General features: G+C 44.4%; 1 protein-coding gene and 1 pseudogene across 1 annotated transcript; both read left to right on the top strand.

Annotated features, from left to right (window-relative positions):
* LOC138848298 (zinc finger protein 286A-like) overlaps window positions 1-1,385 on the top strand; it is a 31,394-nt pseudogene extending 30,009 nt beyond the window's left edge.
* On the top strand, window positions 1,331-25,316 carry LOC138848297 (zinc finger protein 624-like). Its single transcript, XM_070067827.1, has 4 exons — window positions 1,331-1,394; window positions 10,115-10,258; window positions 13,818-13,913; window positions 22,683-25,316. Exons 2-4 carry the CDS (start codon window positions 10,189-10,191, stop codon window positions 23,288-23,290), a joined length of 774 nt encoding a protein of 257 aa, XP_069923928.1. The 5' UTR covers window positions 1,331-1,394; window positions 10,115-10,188; the 3' UTR covers window positions 23,291-25,316.

Raw genomic sequence — 25,316 nt, 5'->3', positions numbered from 1 at the left:
TGTCAACATCACAAGCATCGACTTGACTTGCTTGGCTACAACACCAGCCCCTGTGCCATTCTCCCATAGTTGCATCCCCCTCTGACCAGAGCGAAGGGAGGATCTCCACTTTAAAGGGCCATAGATAGCTGTATTGTGTCCACCTGGATAAGTTGGTGTACTCTCCCCTTCTTAATCGTATCTTAATTGAATTACATCTGCCAAGCTCCTTTTCCGAATTCCATGGATTAGGACGTGAACATCTTTGGGAGGATATTATTTTGCCTGTCACAGCTGGTAATGAATTTTGTCAGGTTCCTATGACTGAAATTTTTTACTTGTACCCCCAATTTTTTGGCCATTCTTTTAGAGTAGATCTGCCCATGATAAATTATCTTTGTTTTCCATTATCTGAGAATGCTTTGATTCCTATGTATCTTTTCATAGAAAAATCCTATGTGTATTTTAATAGAGAATTCTGAGTTGACAGTTGTTTTCTTCAGTGCTTGAAAAACATTCCGCTTCCTTTTGGCCTCCCAGCTGTCTCATGAGAAATCTACTGGTATTTGAACGTGTTGTTGCTGTTACTTGCATGGCTTTGTCTCCTCTCTTGCTGTTGTCAGGGTTTGTCTTGAGTTCTCCGGGGGTTATTATCTTTCAGAGCGGATTTCTTTGTGTGTTATCTTGCTGGGCATTTTCTTACCTTCTTGAATTTGTGGATTCATGCTAAATTTGGGTGCACTTTGAGTATTATGCTAACCTGGATGTTACTTAAACCTCGGGTTTATAGCAAGCCAGCCTCACCTGGCACCAGTCTGGTGGGTAAGAAAGTCACTTACCTGGCTGTGGCTGAGAGTGGAATTCCAAGCTCCTGACCCGGCCTCCCTTGGCAGCTTTGGGGAGGGGGAGTCCCTTGTTAGTGTTGAGCAGGGATAATATTTCAGGCGCCCCAATAAGCCACCGCTGATAACACCTTGGCTGGGAGTGGAGGAAGCTCATTATTCCTGCTTCCCACAGGGCTCCAGTTGAGACTGAGGAGAGGTTCAGTATCAGCAGGTGCCTAGGCTTTGCACACGCTGACATAACCACTGCAGTAACTAATCTGTTCCACAGTCAGGTGAGGGTGGAAGTCTGGGTTGCCCATTCAGCTTCCAAGGATCAGAGAACAGGGTGTTCAGCTGAATTACAGAGGTCCCCCAAAGAGCAGGGTTAAACACAGTCAACTTCCTCACAAAGGCTGCTGTAAGGGGGCGGAGCCACACGTGCGGAGGATTCTGGGCATTGCAGTTCCAGTCCCGCATTGGCGCAGGCGCACTGGCTTGCTTGGCATTTCGCCCACCGAGTTGGCGCCATTGCTGGAAGCGTTCCCGCCCTGCTCTGAGAGCGTCCTCAGTTGTCCTCAGTGAGACCACCAGGTAAGGTAGTCGTTGCCCTGGCGCCAGGCCTCTTTCACTCTCCACTCCTCCTTAAGCGCTTGGCTCGCGGCGGCATCCGGGGCGTGGCCGTTCGCTCTGGCACCCCGGACCCGGGCAGACCCGGGCCCGCCCACCTGTGAGGGACATGATTGGGGCTGGGCAGCTCCCCAGGCACCGTCTCTGTCTGGGCATCCCTCGCCCTGGACTCCTGCTCAACCGGGTCCCGAGCCTCCTCTCCGGGGTCGGGAGTCCTGCCAGGCTCGGACGTGGGGCCTGGGCTTGGGCTGGCCCTTCCTGGAGGGGAACCCAGAGCGGGTTAAGGAGTGAGGATGAGGCCGGCAGGTGGACCTCGGTTTCCCTTTGGGCAGCCTGCACCGCTCTTCCTTGCGGGCCCATTTTGGGGGCATTTCGGAGAATCACGGGTACATCACCTGTCGCCCCCGTGAGCTGACGGTGGCATTCTTGGCCGCTGCAGGCTGCTTCAGGAATGTGGGGTCCTTCATCGCTCTTAGACGACTGCACCGACTTGGGGTCTAGACAAGCGAGGGAAGTTTCTCCTCCTTTAGGCTGGTTCCGCACTGTGTGTGGCCGCTTCTCACTGTCCACCTGGACCATATAGAACATGAGGAGTGGGAAACACAGCCCCTGAGGTCTCAGGAGAGTTTTGGCTTGGTCACCTGCAGCCTTTTCTTCCTGTGGGTATGTTGATATCGACTGATACAAAGCTGAATAATACTGACCTTTAACTAGCATGACGTTTTCTGCGTCTACAATTTTAAATGTGCTAATTGCACAGCCTGGTAGTGAAACATATTTTACAAGCATAATCTACAGAGTGTGTTGCCAAGTGAGACTTGATTCATCTTTACAGATCTGATTATTTAATTGGAAAGGCAGGGAAGACAGACACTCCCCCAGATGCCTGCTAGCACTATGGCTGGGCCAGGCCAAAGCCCACAGCTCAGAACTCAGTCCAGGTCTTCCACCTGTTGTCTGCTAGGCTGCACATCAGCAGGAAGCTGGAATCAGGACCTGAGACTCAAACCCAGGCTCTCAAATATTGGTCTCTGGTCTCCCAAGCAGCACCAAACACCTGCCTCCAGCTACAGAACATGTTTAAACAAATTATCCTTTGAGAAGTTTATTTTTATTGGCATGCAGTTTTTAAATGTTTATTATAGGCCAGCGCCGCCGCTCACTAGGCTAATTCTCCACCTTGCGGCGCCGGCACACCTGGTTCTAGTCCCAGTGGGGCGCTGGATTCTGTCCCAGTTGCCCCTCTTCCAGGCCAGCTCTCTGCTGTGGCCTGGGAAGGCAGTGGAGGATGATGGCCCAAGTACTTGGGCCCTGCACCCCATGGGAGACCAGGAGAAGCACCTGGCTCCTGCCATCGGATCAGTGCAGTGTGCCTGCCACAGCGCGCCAGCTGTGGCAGCCATTGGAGGGTGAACCAATGGCAAGAAGGAAGACCTTTCTCTCTGTCTCTCTCTCTCTCACTGTCCACTCTGCCTGTCAAAAAAAAAAAAAAAAAAAAAGAAAGAAAAAAAATGTTTATTATAGCCTCTTTTTTCTGTTTTGTTTTGTTTTGTTTTTTCCTGCTTTAGCCAGTGGCTTCTAGATTTCATTATTTAGAGAATCAGATCTTTGCTTTGTCACCTGTTTTTTATTTGCTTTTTTTTAATTCATTAGTTTCTTCCTTTATCATTTTTACCTCTTAGTTTTCTTATGGCTACCTTGCTAAGTGTTTTTCTTCTTTATTTTGAACACATAATGTTTTTGCTCTTTGCCAAAATCCTACCTGAAAATATTTAGGGATATAAATTCAATCTCCTTAAAACTTTGGCAGCAATCATGTATGTCTAATGTATAATACTTTCATTTCCTAACTCACTGGCAATTAAATTTTAAAATTTTATTTTTGACTTAGTAGCTACTAAGGAGTACCTATTTTAAGTTCAAGGCCAAAAAAAAATTCCTCTGGTCCAAACTTCCATTTACATTTGTATTCTATTGCATCACGTTTAGAGAATGTACTCTATTCAATTTCTTTTTATTTTTTAAAGATTTATTTATTTACTTGAAAGAGTTACACAGAGAGAGGAGGAGAGGCAGAGAGAGAGAGAGGTCTTCCATCCATTGGCTCATTCCCCAATTGGCCACAATGGCCAGAGCTGCACTGATCTGAAGCCGGGAGCCAAGAGCTTCTTCCAGGTCTCCCACATGGGTGCAGGGGCCCAAGGACTTGGGCCACCCTCCACTGCTTTCCCAGGCCATAGCAGAGAACCGATCAGAAGAGGAACAGCCAGGATTCGAATCGGAGCCCATATGGGATTCCGGCACTGCAGGTGGTGGCTTTACCCACTACACCTCAGCACCAACCCTAGTTTCTTCTTTTTGATTGTAACTTTTTCTTTGTGGTCTGTGTCAGATCTTAGCAAATGCTCCCTGAGTGCCTGAAAATAACTTTTAGATGTTAGTTTTATTATATTCACATCTGCTTAACTTCTGTATCTCTAATGTTCTTTGCATTTATGACAGTCTTGCTTTATGTATTTTAATTCTTGCTTTTCAGCAAAGTACTGGTTAACTATTGCAAGTATCATTCAGATGAGGTTCTGATTGGCATAGTCTATATTAAAATTAGATTTAGTTCTGCTCTATTTATAGGGCAAGCTGTTAAACCTTATGGGGAGTAAGGTACCCATTCATGGCAGGTGCAGACTCAGTATGTTTAAGCATAACAGAGTCCCTAAATGAGGGAACATTTAATTACACAAGTTAGAGTTTTCCAAAACTCAATACTTGTTCTTTCAGGGCTGATGTGGTATAGCTGGTAAAGCCGCCATGTGCAGCACCAGCATCCCACGTGGACACTGGTTTGAGCCCCAGCTGCTCCACTTCCAATCCAGCTCCCTGCAATGCACCTGGGAAAGCAGTGGAACATGGCCCAGGTACTTGGGTTTTGCTCGGATGTGAGTGACCTGGATAAAGCTCCTGGCTCCTGGCTTCAGACTGGCCCAGCTCCTGCCATTGCACCCATTTGAGTGAACCAGTGAATGGAGTATTCTCTCTCTCTCTCTCTCTCTGCCTTTCAAATAAGATAAATAAATCTTTGAAAAATATTTTTTCTGTCATTGCCCTTTTGTTCCTGAGTCTTACGGTCCCATCCTGGAAGAATTTGTGTTAACAGTCTCTACCAGGGGGTATAAGGAAATGTTATACATCGGGTGCTTCTGATTCTTGAACCAGATTCAGCAGTAGCAAGTTACCTCCTTTATACAGGTGGAAAAGCAGAATCAGTGCCAGGCACGTCTGAACAAGATCTCCACCACCCTACTCCTCCATAGTATAAAACCTTGAATGGGCATGTGTCTTCAATATAAAAAGACTACTCAATGCTTTGTGCATTGAATTCCACTTTATTTTCTATTATTCTTGTTATCCCTGTGTCTTGTTTATTTTGATTTGCCTTATGTAGAAAGAGAGATTAAAAATTATTTGAATATGAGATTAGAGGGGGAATGTCAAGGTATCCAGTATTTAAATTTTGAAGTTGTGGTGTTCACTTTAGTGAAACTGCAGTCTCTGGAAATTTTAAGAAATTGACTCAAGGTCAGTGTTGTGATGTAATGGGTAAAGCTGCTGCCTGCAATGCAGGCATCCCATGTGGGCACTGGTTTGATTCCTGGCTGCTCCACTTCCAATTCAGCTTCTTGCAAATGGCATGGGAAAGCAGTGGAAGATGACCCCAGTCCTTGGGCCCCTGCATCCACATGGGAGATCCAGATGAAGCTCCTGGCTTCAGCCCAGCCCAGCTCTGGATATTGCAGCCACTTGGGGAGCAAACCAACAGATGGAAGATCTCTCTCTCTCTCTCTCTCTCTCTCTTCTAATTCTTTCAAATAAAACAGAAATATTTTTTAAAAATTGACTTTTCACACAAAAGGAAGGAAAAAGATATTCTTGGAATATGTCTTTGTTTAATGAGAGGGTGACTGTGTCAAAGAAACATTGAATTTTCTTCCACTTTATACAGCAAGTTGATTTAGTGGGAAAGGTATGAGCTTTGAAATTACATTGATTAGGGGCTGGCACTGTGGCGTATTGAGTTAACTCTCTGCCTGTGGTCCACTTTTGACCCAGCTCCCTGATAATGGCCTGGAAAGCAGTGAAGAATGACTCAAGTGCTTGGTCCCCTGCATCCATGTGGGAGACCTGGAAGAAACTCCTGGATCCTGGCTTAATCTGCCAGTTGCAGCCATTGCAGCCATTTGGGGAGTGAACCAGAGGATGAAAGATCTTTCAGTCTGTTTCTCTCTCTCTCTCTCTCTGTAACTGCCTTTCAAATAAAATAAATAAATCTTTTAAGGAAAAAAGAAAGAAATTACATTGATTAGAAGTCATGTATCTGCATGACCTTAAATATGTAGTTTCCTTATTGTAAACCTCTCTTGCCTTATATATGGAATATAAATATAATCTCCGTTGGCTTGATGTGAACATTAAATGATAGTTTTTTTTATCTTAAGATTTATTTAAAGAGAGGGAGAAAGAGAGACTTTTTTTTTTTTTTTTGACAGGCAGAGTTAGACAGAAAGGTCTTCCTTCCATTGGTTCACTCCCCAAATGGCTGCTACTGCCGGATGCTGTACCGATCCGAAGCCAGGAGCCAGGTGCTTTCTCCTGGTCTCCCATGTGGGTGCAGGACCCAAGCACTTGGGCCATCCTCCACTGCCTTCCCAGGCCACAGCAGAGAGCTGGACTGGAAGAGGAGCAACTGGGACAGAATCCGGCACCCCAACTGGGACTAGAACCTGGGGTGCCGGCACTGCAGGTGGAGGATTAGCCTAGTGAGCCATGGCGCCAGCTGGAAAGACATCTTCTATACACTGGTTCACTCCTCCAAATGGCCACAATGGCTGGGGCTTAGCCAGGCTGAAGCCAGGGATCTCCCACATGGGTGGCAGGGGCCCAAGTACTTGGGCCACTTTGCACTACTTTCCCTGGTGCAAGCATGGAGCAGCCAGTACTTGAAGAAATGCTCATGTGGGATGCTGGTGTCACAAGTGGTGGCTTTGCCCACTATAAAATAATTCCAGCCCCAAGAGTATTTTTTAAACTCTGGTGCCAGCTCTGTGGCTTAGTAGGTAAAGCTGCTTCCTGCAGTGCTAGCATCCCATTTGGGCAGCAGTTTGAGTCCCAGCTGCTCCACTTCCATTCCAGCTCTCTGCTGTGGCCTGGGAAAGCAGTAGAAAGGTGGCATGAGTCCTTGGGCCCCTGCACCCACATGGGAGACCTGGAAGAAGCTCCTGGCTTCAGGTTGGCTCAGCTCCAGCCATTGTGACCATTTGGAGATGAAAGACCCCTCTCTCTTTCTCTGCCTCTCTGTAACTCTGCCTTTCAAGTTAATAGATAAATCTTTAAAAAAAAATCTTTGTACAATGTCTGGCCTGCTAACTGTAACTACCTGTAATAGTATTAAAATCTTGAGATCTGGGATGGGCATTAGGTGTAGCAGATAAGATGCCTGGAATGCCTGCATCCCATATTGTAGTGCCTGGGATAAAGTACTGGCTCTGTTCCAGGTTCTGGCTTCCTGCTAATGCTCACTCCAGGAGGCAGCAGATGATGGCTCAAATAATTCAGTCTCTGCCACCCATATGGGAGAGAGATTGATTTCCTGGCTCCCAACCTTGACCTGGCCCAGTCCTGGCTTTTGCAGGCATTTGGCAGTGAACCAGTGGTTGACATTCATTCATTCATTCTCTCTCTCTCTCTCTCTCTCTCTCTCTCTCTCTGCCTTTAGAATCAATTTTTAAAACAATTACAGAAAATAATTATTACAATAGATTTCAAGATCTCTTGGACCAAAAGTCTTTGGTCTTCTCTCATCTTGAACATTACTCTTGTGTTCCCTTAGGTAGATCATGCTCACTTGTATCTGAAACTCCCTAGCGATATTGGTTTGTGTGACTTCCTGTCTTCTGCAGATATGTCTTTGCCGGACTCGACTCTTTCTGGAGAGGGAAACACAGAAGCAGAGATCATGGCTGCTGTAGTTTTTTTTTTCCATTGGACCTCTGGTGTGTTAAGATTTCCTCTGTTTCCAACCTGCTGTATTGATTTGCGTGTATTCTACTTCTGAAGTTTGGGACTTTGCCTCACCCAACCCTCTCTGGAAACTGAACCTAACAGTTTGACACAGGAAATTTGGGTTCATCATGGTAAAATACAATCTATTAGAAGATTCACTTTCCAAAAATTCACAGCTACTGGTTCCAGCCTGGTGCAGCCCTAGTTGTTGGAACACTTGGCAAATAAACCAGGAGATGGAGATATCCGCTAAAATAAAATAAACAGTAATGTTTTTTAAAAAAAAATTAAAAATAGATCTTTTTCTTAAAGAATCTTTCAGTTGGGACATTAGTGTTAGCTAAGTTGGTCAACAGAAAATTCATGAGAATAGATTTAAGCTGTTACCCAATTATAGGTGGGATTTAACTTGTCAAAAAGTATTTGTGAGGGTATCCTGGTGAGAAGAGAGCTTACGGGCAGGCTTTGAAGTAGTGAACAGTGACTAAGCTACTGAATCAAGTTGGAAAGCTGTAAAAGACAAGACTAGAAATTAGATGTTATGTTGAATATTTTAATTTTACCTAAGGACATTCAAGTGTATATGTGCTTGGAATAGGTATTAATCTGATTTAAAAAAAAGTGTTTTAACAGTGACTTTGAAATACAAGTTTTGTAAGAAACACTTGATCAGTAGTTCTATGTTGGTTTAGTAATGTATTATAGCCTGGTCATATGCATCCCTAATTTTCAGAGGTTAAGGCTCATATCATTATTAATTTTTTAAGGTTTATTTATTTATTTGAAAGTCAGAGTTACAAAGAGAGAGAAGAAGAGGCAGAGAGGGAGAGAGAGAGAAAGGTCTTCCATGCAATGGTTCACTCCCCAATTGGTTGCAACAGCCAGAGTTGTGCTTTTCCAAAGCCAGGAGCCAGGAGCTTCTTCCGGGTCTCCCATGCAGGTGCAGGGGCCCAAGGACTTGAACCATCTTCTAGTGCTTTCCCAGGCCATAGCAGAAAGCTGGATTGGAAGTGATACAGCCCAGATTCGGACCAGTGCCCATATGGAATGCCGGCACTGCAGGTGGTGATCCTACCCGCTACTCTACAATGCCAGCCCCAGCATAATGCATTCTTATTTCATATTGTTAAAGCTAGTTCTTTCCCTTGAACATGAAATATTTCATGAGTCTGTACTGAGACTTCAAGTTCAGAACCATGGAGTTTTTAACCTAATCTCATCAGTATTATATTTATATCTTCCTCTTTATATCTTTGTTCTCCCATACCAAATTGATTAGTTTTTAGGAACAGTGATAGACTAATTTGCTTTATCCAGCACTGCACACACAAAAGTTACAGAATATCATTTCTACTTCTACTACCAATAAGATTGCTTACTGAAAATGTCTTGTTTTTGTTACTGTCTTTGTTTTGGAGTTCTTACTCAGAGGTACAGAAAAATTACTGTGTTAAAATCACTCAGAATAGTTCCTCTCTGATAAATGGGTATGCTATTCCAGCTGGTTGTAGTCTACTAGATTGCTTTCTTGAAGTTTAATCCTTGTTTTAAAACAATATAAAATATTTCCACAGTTCAAAAGTCAAATATACGAAACAAGAAATATTCCAAAGAGCCTAGGTTCTATTTCAGTTTTCTCTACTCTGTTTCCTCCTTCTCTCAGTAGTTCATCATTTTTTTTGACAGGCAGAGTGGACAGTGAGAGAGAGACAGAGAGAGATAGGTCTTCCTTTGACATTGGTTTACCCTCCAATGGCTGCCGCAGCTGGCGTGCTGCGGCCGGTGTGCTGTGGCTGGTGCATCGTGCTGATCCAAAGGCAGGAGCCAGGTGCTTCTCCTGGTCTCCCATGGGGTGCAGGGCCCAAGCACTTGGGCCATCCTCCACTGCACTCCTGGGCCACAGCAGAGAGCTGGCCTGGAAGAGGGGCAACTGGGACAGAATCCGGTGCCCCGACCGGGACTAGAACCCAGTGTGCCGGTGCTGCAAGGTGGAGGATTAGCCTATTGAGCCACGGCACCAGCAGTAGTTCATCATTAAAAATACTTTGGACTCATTCTTCCATTATTTATACAAGCATTTGTACATATTTCATATCCTAACCAAAGAACTGCCCCCCAAAGTCTCATGTGTTCTTTTCTGTCTCAGAGCTTATAGCATTTTGTATCTGTGATCTAATTGATGCAGTATCTTTTATTAAGCCATATTCTACAGATTAGAACTGAAAGAAGATCTTTTACACAAGTCAGGGTTTTCTGAGATAGCAGGTTATTTGGGTAGAAACGACTAGCTGTAAACAAATATTTTAGACTTTCTAGAGAAGGAAAAAGCCATGCTGTTTGCCTCCAGAAAGTATAGGAGGATCAATATGTAGAGTTTCTAGAAAACCAAATTTGAATTTGGTAAAACTACTCGCAGATGGAACTCCAAAGATGGAATAGGCTTCCTCTTATGGTTTTAAGTTCTTATCACTGGAGAGATCTATATGTCCTATAAGGATTAAGCAGTTAGCATACATAATCATTTGGTGATTCTAATTTCTGGAGTTTTTCTCCAGTTTTATACATGTTATTCTGCCTAACAGGGGTGTTAGTATAGTCTCTGGGTGATCACGATTTATTTATTCTAGGAATCACTGACTTTTAAAGATGTGGCTTCACATCTTTTTAATGATATGACTTCACATTGGAGGAATGGAGATTGATGGACCCTACACAGAGCAACCTGCACAAGGATGTGATGCTAGAGAATTACAGGAATCGTGTCTCCCTGGGTAAGGTTAATTCCTCTTATATGTTGATAAATTTTCCCCCTTGACTCAGTTTACTGAGGATACAGAGCTTCTAAAGTACCTAACTGAATTTTAGGTTTGAGTTTAGGTGTCAAGCTCTCTGAATCTTTAGAGAACATTGTTGGTCATCGTGCTGTTCGTCATTCTTAACTAAATGATCTACTTATTGTAGAATAATAACTGCAAGGGGTCTTCAGAAAGTTTATGGAAATGTGTATTATGACAAACTACATGGATTTCACATTTTTACACCAAAATAAGCTCATACTGACTTGCTGTAACATGTCTGAATAGGTTCTAGTTTGAGGATAAGACATCAGTTTGAAAGGAGATCCTAACAGAGCACCTGAATTCTAAATTCTGCTAAAATTGAAACAAAACAAACATCATATTTATGTTGAAGCATGGGCTGGAAGAATGATGAAATCATTTATGCTTATTAAAAATTTTCAGGGGGGCTGGCACCACGGCACAGTAGGTTAATCCTCCATCTGCGATGCCAGCACCCCATATGGGTGCCACTTGTCATCCCCGCTGCTTCTCTTCCAGTCCAGCTCTCTGCTATGGCCTGTGAAAGCAGTGGAAGATGGCCCATGTTCTTGAGCCCCTGCACCTGCATGGGAGACCCTGAAGAAGCTCCTGGCTCCTGGCTTCTGGCTTCTGATTGGCTCAGCTCTAGCCATTGCAGCCATTTGGGGAGTGAACCAACAAAAGGAAGACTTTTCTCTCTGTCTCTTCCTCTCACTGTCTGTGACTCTCCCTCTCAAATAAATAAATAAAATTAAAAAATAAAAAAAAGTTTTCTGGGACAATGCCTCCAGAGAAATCAGTTTACTAATAGAAAACTCATTTTAAAAAGCAGCAGGGTGATGTTAAAGATGAACACATTAGCAGCAGGCAATCCATGACAATTTGTAAGGGAAAAATTAATCTTGCTTGTGCTTTAATTAAAGAGACCTGACAGTAGCACAACAGTAGCCATCCCTAAACATCCCAATTGCCTCAGTCTGCCTAGTTCTGACTGAAAAATAAAGTGGAGCAGAATTTCCACTTGATCCCCCAGATCAGCCCCAGATAAGAGCAGAGACTACCATAGGAAATTGTAAAACTGGATCAATTTCTTTCGAGAATTGTAAGAGGAGATGAAACATGTCTTTACCAGTATAATCCAGAAGGCAGAGCACAGACAAAGCAATAACTACTGAAGGTGGAAGTGGTCTCATCAGAGCAAAGGTCATGGTAGCCAGATTTTGGGGGTGCTTAAGGCATTTTGTATGTTGACTTTCTCTGAAAGGCTAAAGAACAATAACGTCTACTTATAGAATGTTTTTGAGAAAGTTGGTCAAAGTTTAGCTGAAAAACCATGCAGGGAAGCTTTCCCAGAGTGTCCTTCACCACAGTAATGCTCCTCCTCATTCCGCTTGTTGAACAAGGGCAGTATTGTGAGTGTTTTTAGGGAAAACATCAGGCATCCACCTTACAGCTCCTTCTGACTTGTTTTTGTTTCCTAATCTTAAAAGATCTTAAAGAATGCCCATTTTTCTCAGTTAAAAAGCTACAGTGATGTGGTTAAAATCCCAGAGCCCTCAGTTCTTTCATGTTGGACTAAGTGGCTGGTATCATTGTTTACAAGTATCTTCAACTTGTAAGCTCATGTTGAGAAATAACATTTTATTTTTGTATCTTTTAATTCCATTTATCATGAACTTTTTGAAGTCCTTTCAATATTTTTTTTTTTTTTTTTTTTTTTTTTTTTTGGGAATCTAGTTCCAAAGTTTATTCTCATCTGTTCCATAAAGGAATTATCAGTGCTTCTAAAAAGAAAGAAAACAAATGTGTCCATTTTCTTTTTAATTAATAATTAATTTGAAAAACAGAATGAGCGAGAGGGAGAGAAATCTTCCATCTACTTGTCACTCTCCAGATGTCTCACAGCCAGAGCTGGACCAAGCTGAAGCCAGGAATCCAGAACTCAGCCTAGGCCTCCCACATGGATGACAGGGGCCCAACTACTTGATCCATCACCTGTTACCTCCCAGGATGTACATTGGAAATTGAGACAGAATTCAAACTCAGGCCTCTGATGTGATGTGGGTGTCCTAAGCAGTATCTTGACCACTATGCCAAACACCTACAACCATTTTTTAAAAAAAATATTTATTTATTTATTATTTATTTGAAAATAAGAATTCCAGAGAGGCAGGCAGGGGCAGTCTCCCATTTGCTGATTCACTCTCCAGATGAGCTCAACAGGTGGAGCTGTGCCAACCTGAAGCTAGGAGCCAGGAGCTTGCTCCAGGTCTCCCATGTGGGTACAGGGACCCAAGGACTTGAGCCATCCTCCACTGCTTTCCCAGGCCACAGTAGAGAGCTGGATCTGAAGTAGAATAGCCAGGACCTGAACCAGTGCCCATATGGGATGCTGGCACTGTGGGCGGAGGCTTTGCCCACTACGCCACAGTGCTGGCCCCCCCATTTTGTGTTTATTTGAATTATTCCCATGATTCATTATCACATGAAACCATAGTATTAAGCTCTCTTGAGATAAATACCTTTATAATTCTCTAGATTGTTACTGTACAATAGAATATTCTGCTATGATAGAGAGGCTCTATGCCTCTGCCTATTGCACTGGAATTCCATATGGGTGCCAGTTCATGTCCCGGCTGCTCCTCTTCAGATCCAGCTCTCTGCTATGGCATGGGAAAGCAGTGGAAGATGACCCAAGTCCTTGGGCCCTGCACCCATGAGGGAGACCTAGAAGAAGCTCCTGGCTCCTAGCTTTGGATCAGCTCAGCTCAGGCCATTGCAGGCAATTAGGGAGTGAACCATTGGATGGAAGACCTCTCTGTCTCTTCCTCTCCCTCTCTGTAACTCTCTGTAACCACTCAAATAAATAAAAATAAATCTAAAAAACAGAAATCTGTGGGGCTGGTGCTGTGGTACAGCAGGTTAACACCCTGGCCTGAAGTGCCAGCATCCCATATGGGTGCTGGTTCAAGACCCGGATGCTCTACTTCCAATCCAGCTCTCTGCTATGACCTGGGAAAGCAGTAGAGGATGGCTCAAGTCCTTGGGCCCCTGCACCCACATGGGAGACCCAGAGGAAGCTCCTGGTGCCTGGCTTTGGTTCGGCACAGCTCCAGCCATTGTGGCCAATTGGAAAGTGAACCATCAGATGGAAGACCTTTCTCTCTCACTGTGCCTCTCCACTCTCTGTGTAACTCTGACTTTCAAATAAATAAATCTTAAAAAAAACCAAACAAACCAGAAACCTGTATCTTTGCTAGCCTATATCACACATTCAAGCCACTTGTGGCTTTTGAGCAGTTCAAATTTGCTCCACCTAAAGAACTGGATTTTTAATTTAATTTAAAGTCTAGTTTAAACTGTCATGCATTGCTATTAGCAACTGTATTGGACAGTGCAGCTCTGTATCTTTCTGTAATAGCCACTCTATGTAGAAAATTGAGAACTGAGACTGAATTTGGCAGTAGTTCTCACAACATCAATCAAATCCTATTTATTTATTTTTGAACAGGGCTTGCAGTTTTCATACCAGATATGAAATCTCATTTGGAGAATGGAAAAGGACCCTGGGCAGTGCTGAGAGAAATTTCAAGAGGCCCCTATCCAGGTAAATTAATCAGAATCAAGAAAAAGGTTTTATTTCAAATAATATCACTGGGGAATGTTCAATGGAATATCTGAAATATTTTGGGGAGTACCTCTGCTCAACGTTGTCTCAAAGCAAAAAATCTCCCCCCACCCTGCCCCATCCTCTTCATCTCTGCCTCTCCTCTCTGTTCCCTACTTTTGGTTTCCTATCCCACCTACTCTGCTTTCTTAATTTTCAGATTTTTTCTTCCTTTTTATTAGAACATGCACAAAATATCCCTATCACTTTATCCTTTCCAGTTAATTCTGTTTTGCTTATTTGTTTCACCATTATCTGGCCTTCCTTCATTTCCTAAAAATGTTTTCTTATGCTAACCTTATTTCTTTAAGCTAAAATGCTTCTTTTAAGGTAAACCTATTTCAAACTAGAACTTAAGTTTTGATTTTTCACTTGCAAGCCTGCTGAAATTTTGAGGGGAACTTTCTTCCCTCCAGTTCTTAACTAATTGAGAGTACAAACAAGAAATGCATCAGTTGAGAATCAAAATGCAGTACCCACTTAGTATTTAATGCCTTTCTGTTTTGAGACAAGCTGGAGAACATGAAATAGTAACTGGGATGGGGGTGAAAGTGTTTCCCTCAGATCAAGTGGACAAGGGCAGCTTCTGGAGATGGGACATTTAAACTGGGCCATGAAAGGTCAGAGCAGCCATCCTGGGGAAGTGGAGAGATCATCTTGCCAGGCAAAGGGAATAGCAATGCAAAATACCTGATAGGAAAAGGATTATAATACATCCTAAATAAGGAGGGATTTGCTGCTATGGAAACTCAAGGGAGGCGGAGACTGGTAGGGAGTAAAGCTGGACCTGGAGGGAAGCTGCCCCTGCAGGGCTTTGCAGATGATGGTCAGGAGCTTGGGTTCTAATCCAAGTGAGTGCAGAGCATGGAAAAATTTCAATAAAAGACTATTAGGAAACAACTCTGATTGAGTGACATAAAGCAGGCTAGGTTAAGAGGTTGTTCAAACAGTCTAGGCAAGAGATAGTAACTTAGTTAGGATCATGGTCTTGGAAAGACAAGTGGATTCTAGTTCTTATCTTTGTTCATGGTTTTTTTCCTTAAAGTCTGTTTTGTCTAATTTTTTTTGACAGGCAGAGTTAGACAGTAAGAGAGACAGAGAGGAAGGTTTTCCTTCCATTGGCTTACTCCCCAAATGGCTGCTACAGCCGGTGCGCTGCACCGATCCGAAGCCAGGAGCCAGGTGCTTCCTCCTGATCTCCCATGTGGGTGCAGGGCCCAAGCACTTGGGCCATCCACTGCCTTCCCAGGCCACAGCAGAGAGCTGGACTGGAAGAGGAGCAACTGGGACAGAATCCAGCACCCCAACTGGGACTAGAACCCAGTGTGCCGGCGCCACAGGCAGAGGATTAGCCTAGTGAGCCGCGGTGCTGGCCATGTTTTGTCTAATATTAATATCACTAAAACATCCTCTTTTTGGTTATTGTTTTCTCTGCTGTTACCTCTTTTCATCTTTTCACTTCTAATTTTTATGTATTTCTTTTATAAATAACATGCATTAATTTTATTTTTTAAGATTTATTTATTTACTTAAAAGTCAGGGTTACACAGAAAGGAGAGGCGGGGGGGGGGGAGAGGTCTTCCATCTGCTGGTTAACTCCCCAATTGGCTGTAATAAAGCTCCTGCTCCAATCTGAAGCCAGGAGCCAGGAGATTCTTCCTGATCTCCCATGCCGGTGCAGAGGCCCAAGGCTTGGGCCATTTTCTACTGCTTTCCCAGGCCATAGCAGAGAGCTGGATGGGAAGTAGAGCAGCCAGGACTAGAACCAGTGCCCATATTGGATGCTGGCACTTCAGGCCAGGGTGTTAACCCACTGCAGCACAGCACTGCCCCCCCTTCTTTTAAAAAAAAGATTTATTTTATTTATTTGAAAGAGTTACAGAGAGAGGTAGAGACAGAGGTCTTCCATCCACTGCTTCACTCCCCAATTGGCCAAAACAGCTGGAGCTGAGCCAATCGGAAACTGAGCTGATCTGAAGCCAGGAGCCAGGAGATTCCTCCAGGTCTCCCACGCAGGTGCAGGGGCCCAAGGACTTGGGCCATCCTCTACTGCTTTCCCAGGCCATAGCAGAGAGCCAGATTAGAAGAGAAGCAGCCTGGTCTAGAACCAGTGCCCATAGGGGAGTCACTTCAGGCCAGGGCTTTAACCCGATGGATGCGCCACAGCACTGGCCCCTGTTAATTTTTTAAACCAATCTGACAGTCTATGTTTTTTGGAGTGTTTAGTCCATTCGCAACTAATATGCTTACATCGTATCTAGCTCTGCCATCTAATTGTGAAAGTCTCTTGCCTATTCTGTATTCTTTTTCCTTCCATCCATGTCTACCTTTAGATGTACTACCTCTTATTGTTCTTTTTGTTTCCTTGGTAATTATTAGTCAGTTGCTAATTATGCAGTTTTTAATTGTTTAGTAATTAAAACTGAGATTATAACATGCCTTCTTGAATCAACAATTTAATACAAGTTTCTCTCCTCTCCAAGATAGAAGGAAATTATAATAGCTTATTCCATTTACCTTCACTTATATTTTATTGAAGTTATATATTTTAATTTTGTGTATCTCAGATCTCATCAGATGTTATTATTATTACTTTATGTTTATTTCTATCATTCCTTTATGTTCACTTTTTTTCTTCATTTCTGAGCTTTATCTGGGATAATAAACCCACATTAGCATTTCCTTTTGTTCAGGTATTCTTTCAAAGACTGTCCTTTGTTTTGGTTTGGTTTGGTTGGAGTTTTTTGTTTGTTTTTGTTGCCACAAAAGGTCTTTATTTGACCTTCTTTTTTTTTAAGATTTATTTATTTAGTTGTTTGAAAGTCAGATTACACAGAGAGGAGAGGCAGAGAGAGAGAGAGCTCTTCCATCCGATGGTTCATTCCCTAATTGGCTGCAATGGCTGGAGCTGTGCTGATCTGAAGCCAGGAGCCAAGAGCTTCTTCTAGGTTTCCCGCATGGACACAGGGGCCCAATGGCTTGGGCCATCTTCCACTGTTTCCTCAGGCCACAGCAGAGAGCTGGAAAGGAAGAGGAGCAGCCGGGACTAGAATTGGAACCCATATGGGATGCCAGCGCTTCAGGCCAGGGAATTAACCTGCTGTGCCACAGCGCCAGTCCCTGACCTTCATTTTTGGTGGATATTTTTGATAAGTTAAGAATCCTGGGGCCAGCGCTATGGTGCAGCATGTTAATGCCCTAGCTTGAAACACTGGCATCCCATATGGGCATTGGTTCAAGACCTGGCTGCTCCACTTCTAATCCAGCTCTCTGCTATGGCCTGGTAAAAGCGGTCGAGGATGGCCCAAGTCTTTGGGCCCCTGCACCCATGTGGGAAACCCAGAAGTAGTTCCTGGCTCCTGGCTTTGGTTCAGCACAGCTCTGGCCATTGCGGCCAACTGGGGAGTGAACCAGAGGATGGAAGACCTCCCTCTGCCTCTCCTCTCTCTGTGTAACTCTGACTCTCAAATATATAAAATAAATAAATCTTAAAAAAAAAAAGAATCCTGTGTTCCCAAGTATACCAGAGTACTTCAAACAGTTTGTGGAATAATAGAATTAAAAGATAAGCTTATTTTGGTGTAAAATTTTTTTTGAAATCCTTACTTTTTTTTTCTTAATTGTCTTTTCCCATAGACTCTCTCTATATATTTTTAAATATTTTCTATTTAAAAGGCAGAATTACAGAGAAAGAAAAAGATCCATCTTCTGGTTCACTCCCCATGTAGCTGCAATGGCTGAGGCTGGGCCTGTCCAAAGGCAGGAACCAGGAGTTCCTTCTGGGTCTCGCACCTGGGTGTAGGGGCCCAAGCTCTTGGACCATCTTCTGTTGCCTTCCCAGGTGCATTAGCAGAGAGCTGGATCTAAATCAGAGCAGCCAAAACTCAAACCAGTGCCCATATGGGATGCCAGTGCTGCAGGCTGGGGCTTTAACCCATTGTGCCACAGTGCTAGCCCTCCATTTGGTTTTTATTTTGTATTTTATAATTCTTTTTAAGATTTGTTTATTTACCTGTTTTGAATAGCAGAGCAACAGAGGGAGGGAGAGACAGATCTTCATCTGCTGGTTCATTCTCCAAGTGGTTGCACCAGATAGGTATGGGTCACGCCAAAGCCAGGAGCCAGAAATTCCTTCCTGGTCTCCCACACGAGTGGCAGAGGCCCAAGCACCCAGGCAATCCTGCACTGCCTTCCCAGGCATGGCCCTTGTGCTTTCTAATTCTTTGATGAAATTATTAATATTTTCTTAATGTTCTTGAATATTGTTGTCACCAGAGAAAAGGCCATGGAAGCTGTTGGGTTCTTGTCTTCATGCAAGAAAGAATTAAGGCATGAGACAGCAAAGTGATAAAGTTTTATTAGGGATAGGGCATCCATCAGAATGGAAGGGACAGATAGAGTGCCCAGTCACTCAAACTGGGGTAGAGTGAGGTTACATGGTTGAGTGGAGAGAATACACCTGGGCAGGCCAGGCCAGGCCCAGCCAGGCAGATGGCTCAGCAGAGAGGCAGAGGGCTGAGCACACAGTCCATTTGGACTCCCTAGGTTTTTAAGGGAGTCTGTTTACCCACCTCCCCCTCTCCTCCAGGACGAAAGAGGGAGAGTCCTGACTGAAGGGTTTGCTGGGTGAAAATTAGCAACTTCTTCCCCAGATTTGCTGGCTGGAGCAGAGTAGAGAGGCTTCCCTTAGGGGTCTGTGAAGGTTTTATTGCCTCATGTTATCAGTCAGGTAACCCATTTGGTCCTGAGGAGAGAATACTCCTGGGAGCTTTCCTTGTGAGGAAGGGCTGGGACTACCTGAGCAGGACTTTGAAGTGCAAAATACTGGGCTCTGGAGCTTCTGCAGTAGGTGCTGGTTTTCAGGCCTTTCTCACAAACACAGGCTAAATTTCTGCCTTCCTACCTAACATTGTTATGGTTATTTTAAAGTTTATGGGTTGGGGGGGTCGGTGTTGTGGCCTAATGAGTGTAAGCACCTCCTGTAGTGCTGGCATCCCATATGGACTCCTGTTCAAGTACTGGCTGCTCCACTTCCAATCCAGCTCCCTGCTAATGTGCCTGGGAGAGCAGCAGAGGATGCCCAAGTCCTTGGGCCCTGCTCCCACATGGGAGACCTGTGGGGAGCAATCCGGACTAGACTAAGTTACTCGAATTAAGACTTATTCTATGCATCTGCTCTCCCACAATATGGCGCTGGGAGAGAAGTAAACAGCTTCCGCGCAGCTGCCTCCAGTTCAACTAATAAACTGTAGGACTTGCTCCTGATTGGAGAGCAGCGTACTCGGCGTGTGGGCAGCCGAGTTGGGATTGGCAGAGGAGGACTATAAAGGAGGAGAGAAACGGCATGCACGAGGAACATCTAAGGGGAACATCTAAGGGAACCCGTGCAGCCCCCGAGAAAGCCGGCCGGCGGTGTGCCGCTCCCCTGCAGAAGTGGGGAATGCGGCCAGGGGGAACTGCCCTTCCACGGAGGTGGAAGGGATAGTAGCCAACCCGGGAAGAACCAGCAGCAAACCCGGGGAGGGCCGAGCGGACAAAAGAACAGCGCAGGGTCCTGTGTTGCTCCTCCACGAAGAGGGGGAGCGACATAATGGTGCCGTGACTCGGATAGAAAACCTAGGACAGATAGGAAACCTGACTCGGATTAGGAAACCTAGGACGGATAGGAAACTTAGGAGGGAAGAAACGGGAAGAACTAGGGAAAATATCGGAGAGAGAAACTAGCAAACAGCCTAGGGAAAAGCCGGACGAAAAAGGAGCCGGAAGAAGCTATTGAAAGCCTAGGCATAGACTCGAAACAGCCTAGGGAAAAGCCGGACGATAAAGGTGCCGGAAGGAGCTATTGAAAGCCTAGGCATAGACTCAGATACGGACTACGGGGGGAAGCTGGGAGAAATCTCTAAGGTCAAAAGCGAAAGTGAAAGCTAGAACAAACAGACTCGGACGCGGACTGTGGGGAGAGGCCAGGAGAAATGAGGGAGGAGTATTGTTGGAAGAAAACTTAAGGAAACATACCGGGTAGAGAAAAATGTTAGGGAAATTGAAGCCGCGGGGGGCAGGCCAAGGCGGACACGAAAGCCACTTTGAGATTCTCAAGTTAGCCCGGGAATAGGGGGCGAAAAGTTGAAACCAGAAGCTGAAACGTGAGCCAGATTGGGGTCCGTCTGATTAGCCCGGGGAGCAAAGGACGGGAAGCCAAATCGTGGGGCGGAGACGTATGCTGGGTTGAATTCGCCAGGCTAGCCCGGGGAACTTAGATTGAATGCTAGTGGCGGACACGTAAGCTACACGCTGTGTGACTCGCGGAGGCTGCCGTGCGCAGAGAGAGCGTGCGGGGCACAAGTAGATAGGGAACGGGGCTGGCATAGGCCGTGGTTCAGACGCGAAAGGGTTAAGCGTGGAGACCGCGGAGCGCGCGAAGCCGAGCCGCGCAAAGCCCGGAAGCTGCTCAGATGAGAGAGGCACGCGGGCTGAAGCGGCGCAGAGCCGGGAACCCGCCGGCGGGGCGAGGTGCCGGAAAGCCGCAGGGATAAGAGAAACAGAAGTTTAGAAGTAAGATGAGAAAAATAGGAATGCTGGAAGATGGAAGTAGAATGGGAGAAATAGGAATGCCCGGAGATAGAGAAATAGAGAAATAGAGAGGCCTCCCCTCAACATGGCAATTAGAAGGCTTGGATTCGGTCTGCCCGATTAGTGAGGCGATGAGCACCTGGGCGGCTAGCAGCTTATGCGCCGCAGGTCACCGAAGACAGGCACGAATTAACATCAGTAAGGCTTCCCCACAATACAACCATTAGGAGGCTTGGATTCGGTCTGCCTAATTAAGGCGGTAAGCGCCAGCAAGCAGCTCGACCAGAGTATGAGCTGCAGGTCACCGAGGATAGGCACAAACCAACACTAATAAGTCTCCCCCACAATACGGCAATGAGAAGGCTTGGATTCGGTTTGCCTGATAGGTTTTGTGAACACCTGCAGGCAGTTCTAGCAGAGCAGAGCATGCGCTGCAGGGCACCGAACACAGGCACGCATCAGCGCCTAAAAACCTCCTCACAACATGGCGAAGAGAGGACCCGGATTCGGTTTGCCTGATAGGACTTGTAAGAGCCTGTGGCAACTCTAGCAAGTAGAGCAGAGTGTGTGCCGCGGGACACCGAAGACAGGCGCGTATCAACGCTAAAAAATAAAAAGAAAGGGGGATCTGTGGGGAGCAATCCGGACTAGACTAAGTTACTCGAATTAAGACTTATTCTATGCATCTGCTCTCCCACAATATGGCGCTGGGAGAGAAGTAAACAGCTTCCGCACAGCTGCCTCCAGTTCAACCAATTAACTGTAGGACTTGCTCCTGATTGGAGAGCAGCGTACTCGGCGTGTGGGCAGCCGAGTTGGGATTGGCAGAGGAGGACTATAAAGGAGGAGAGAAACGGCATGCACGAGGAACATCTAAGGGGAACATCTAAGGGAACCCGTGCAGCCCCCGAGAAAGCCGGCCGGCGGTGTGCCGCTCCCCTGTGGAAGTGGGGAATGCGGCCAGGGGGAACTGCCCTTCCACGGAGGTGGAAGGGATAGTAGCCAACCCGGGAAGAACCAGCAGCAAACCCGGGGAGGGCCGAGCGGACAAAAGAACAGCGCAGGGTCCTGTGTCGTTCCTCCACGAAGAGGGGGAGCGACAGAGACCCAATTGAAACTCCTGGCTCCTGGCTTCATCATGGCCCAGCCCTGGACATTGTGGCCATTTGGGGAGTGAACCAGTGGATGGAAGATCTCTCTCAATCAATCTCTCTCTCTCTGTAACACTGCCTTTCAAATAAATTAAGTAAATCTTTTAAAAATAAACAATTTTACAGATTAATTCTAAAGTTTATGGTCATTAAAATATATAGATTGATTTTAGATATGTTTCTGTTATTTCTTTTTGCCTTTTTTCTCAAGTGACTTTTGTCTCCTTGTGTATGCCTATTTTGGTTTTCAAGAATTGGCTATTAAAACCTATAGCAGTAATTTGAAATTGTGTAATATATAATCTTTTCCCACCAAGAAATAATATTTACTTTTGATTGGCTGCTGTATTAGGGGTTCTATCAATCCTCAGCTACTTTGATTCACTTGGAAATTTAACTGAGCTGATTATTCCTTGAACAACCTGCTCTGTTTTTTTTTTTTTTTTTTTTTTTTTTTATTCATCCTGTCCTTAGAGCATTTCACCTTGAAGTTCCAGGCAAACCCTGTGAGTCCCAGGGATGACCCCTTTGGTCACCCTATATTCAAATCTGTCTTTCCATATGAGGCTATTGAAAATTCTTAACTATTTAGCCTCACACATTTCATGGAGAATCTGCAGGCATTGGTCTCCCATCACCACTGCCTTTAGGGTCTGCATGAGGCATAAGCTGGAGTCAGGTGTCAAATGCAGGTACTCTGATGTGAGATGCAGGTATCTTAACCAGCATCTTAACCACTAAGCTAAATGCTTGCTCCATGGATTTTTTTTAATAGGAGAAAATATCACTGAATGAGCCAATTTGATTATTTGCTCAACCACCTTCCCTTAATCCTACCTTTTTCTTCCTAGAAAGTAAGGTCAGTTTACGGCAATTAAAACCAAATGTTCATTTACCAGTCCATTTTTCACATGATTTATCTCACTTAGTGAGATTTCTTCAGCTTAGGAAGTAGAAGTTATTTGATTTTCTCTTTTTCCCTCCCTAGACTTGGAAACTAAACTTACAACCAGGAATGCTGTACTAACAGAGGATACTTCTGAAGATTTATCACAGGAAGCCATAGTAGAGAAACTCACAGAAAGTGGCCTATGGGATTCCAGAATGGGAAGATTATGGACATGGAATGACAGGATTTTGAGATTGCAAAATAGTCTGGAGAGTCACTTGAGTCAAAAGATTGTTACACAAAAGAAAATGCCCACTGGTCAAAGAGGCTTTAGATTTGGATCTGTTCCTTTTCCAGAACCAAAAGTTGTCATGGAAGAGCCCTACAGAAAATTCCAAACACAAGAGGAAGGGTTCACAAAAAATTTGGATTTGATTACAGATACCTACTTGGGGAAGGTAATTGGCAAGGATCCAGAAGACATCAAATCCATAAGGCAGACTTCAGAACTCACTTTGAGGGAGAAATCATTAAAAAAGAAAAACCCTATGAATGTGGCACATGTGAAAAAGCCTTTCGCTATAGGTCATTCAACATCAGAGAACACACCCAAAGAAAAACCTTATGAATGTAGTGAATATAGGAAAGTATTCAGCCAGCTCTCATATTTTATCATAAAAAATTCACACTGGAGAAAAACTCTATAAATGTACTGAAAATGGAAAAGCCTTCATTACTACTCCAAATGGCCATTAACCTGTGAGAAGATTTGAACCCAAGTAGTACTCAGGGAAACGCAGACTAAACTTCCAATGAGATCAAGCTTCCACTCATGGAGATAGAAAAAAATCAAGAGATCTGTTGCTAATTGGACTTGGGGGACATGTGTATTTTTGTTTTTTTGCTTGTTTGTGAGGAACTTTGGTTTATTTTGGGAAATGTCACATTTAAATATCAAAAAAGTATTTAAGTGTTTTGTTTAAAAAAAGATTTATTTACTTGAAAGAGTTACAGAGAGAAATAGAGACACATACACAGAGAGAGAGAGAGGTCTTCCATCCACTGGTTCACTCCCCAAATGGTCACAATGGCCGGAGCTGAGCCGACCAGGAGTCAGGAGCTTCTTTCGGGTCTCCCATGTGGGTGCAGGGGCCCAAGGACCTAGGCCATCCTCCGCTATTTTCCCAGGCACCTTAGCAGAGAACTGGATCGGAAGTGGAGTGAGCAGCCCATATGGGATGCCAGCACTGCAGGAAGAGGATTAACCTAGTACACCACAGGGCCAGCCCCTAAGAGGTTTTCATAAAATTAAGGGAGCAGCTTATACAAATAACCATGTATTCTTACCTAAGTGTTCTAGCTTGTATTTGTACCAGCAGTCCAGCAATGCAAACTATTTAAAATATACATATTTATCCTTTGACCTAGAAGATGCAATTTTGAGAATTTTTCCCATGGAAATAAAAATAATATCAATGCATAAGAATACAAATAGGGCCGGTGCCATGGCTCAAAAAGCTAATCCTCCACCTAGCGGTGCCGGCACACCGGGTTCTAGTCCTGGTCGGGGCGCTGGATTCTGTCCCGGTTGCCCTTCTTCCAGGCCAGCTCTCTGCTGTGGCCAGGGAGTGCAGTGGAGGATGGCCCAAGTGCTTGGGCCCTGCACCCCATGGGAGACCAGGAGAAGCACCTGGCTCCTGCCTTCGGATCAGTGCGGTGCGCCAGCCGCAGCGGGCCGGCTGTGTCAGCCATTGGAGGGTGAACCAATGGCAAAGGAAGACCTTTCTCTCTGTCTCTCTCTCTCTCACCATCCACTCTGCCTGTAAAAAAAAAAAAAAAGACAAATAAGAGTGTTTCCTGAAGTATTGTTTAGAGGGAGAGGGAGAAAAGCCCCATTTGGAAAAGTAAGCACTCATTACTAGATAAATTGTGATAAATCCTTATTTTGAAGCTGCATGAGGATAATTTTTAAAATGAGTTCTGTCTGTATGGGAGAACTTCATGATAGTTCCACAATGTTTTGGTAAATAATTGCTTTATAGCAGGAATGTATATACACAAGGTTCCGTTTTTGTTAATGATTATACCATGTATTATGTACTTCTGTGTGTATGAGATTGGATGTGCATGGAGAAAACAATGGAAGACTATACACCAGGTATCAATACTGGTTACCTTGAGGGAGAAGAGATGTGGGGAGAAGGGAGGAGGGGAAGACTGGAAAAATGGAAACATGCAAATGTAGCATATGGTGTAAAACTATGCAATATTCTATATTTATGTGAACTTTGAAGGGACGAATGAAGTAGTCTCTGGAAACTTAATGATGGTTGTTTCAGGGTTGGTGGACTATCAGGTACTTTTTGTTTGACTTTTCTGTGTGTGTAAGTTTTTCTTTACAATTAGTATGTAATATTTACATAAAAAATGAATAGCATCTTTCTTGTGAAGGAAATTTATTTGACACCTACTGTGTCCCAGGCACTCCTATAGGTGTTGCTTATACATAGGTGAGGAAAGGGTACTCTAGGGTCTAAAAGCATGAGAATTGGTTCTAATGTTGGGTAGACTCCCAAAAACTTACCCAGTACTTCATTCCTTCCACTCCCTGAATTTCATCTGGAGGAAGTAGTGAAAAGTTCAAATGAAAGACATGCCCCAAAATATCTGGAACTTTGTACAGGCTGTAGACCAGAAGACTACAGTCTCAAAAAAGTAGTTCCAGGGGCTGGC

The sequence above is a fragment of the Oryctolagus cuniculus genome, unplaced genomic scaffold (genome assembly GCF_964237555.1).
Source record: "Oryctolagus cuniculus unplaced genomic scaffold, mOryCun1.1 SCAFFOLD_52, whole genome shotgun sequence".
In the NCBI taxonomy this organism is placed as follows: domain Eukaryota; kingdom Metazoa; phylum Chordata; class Mammalia; order Lagomorpha; family Leporidae; genus Oryctolagus; species Oryctolagus cuniculus.
This window is presented reverse-complemented; position numbering and strand designations above follow the sequence as displayed.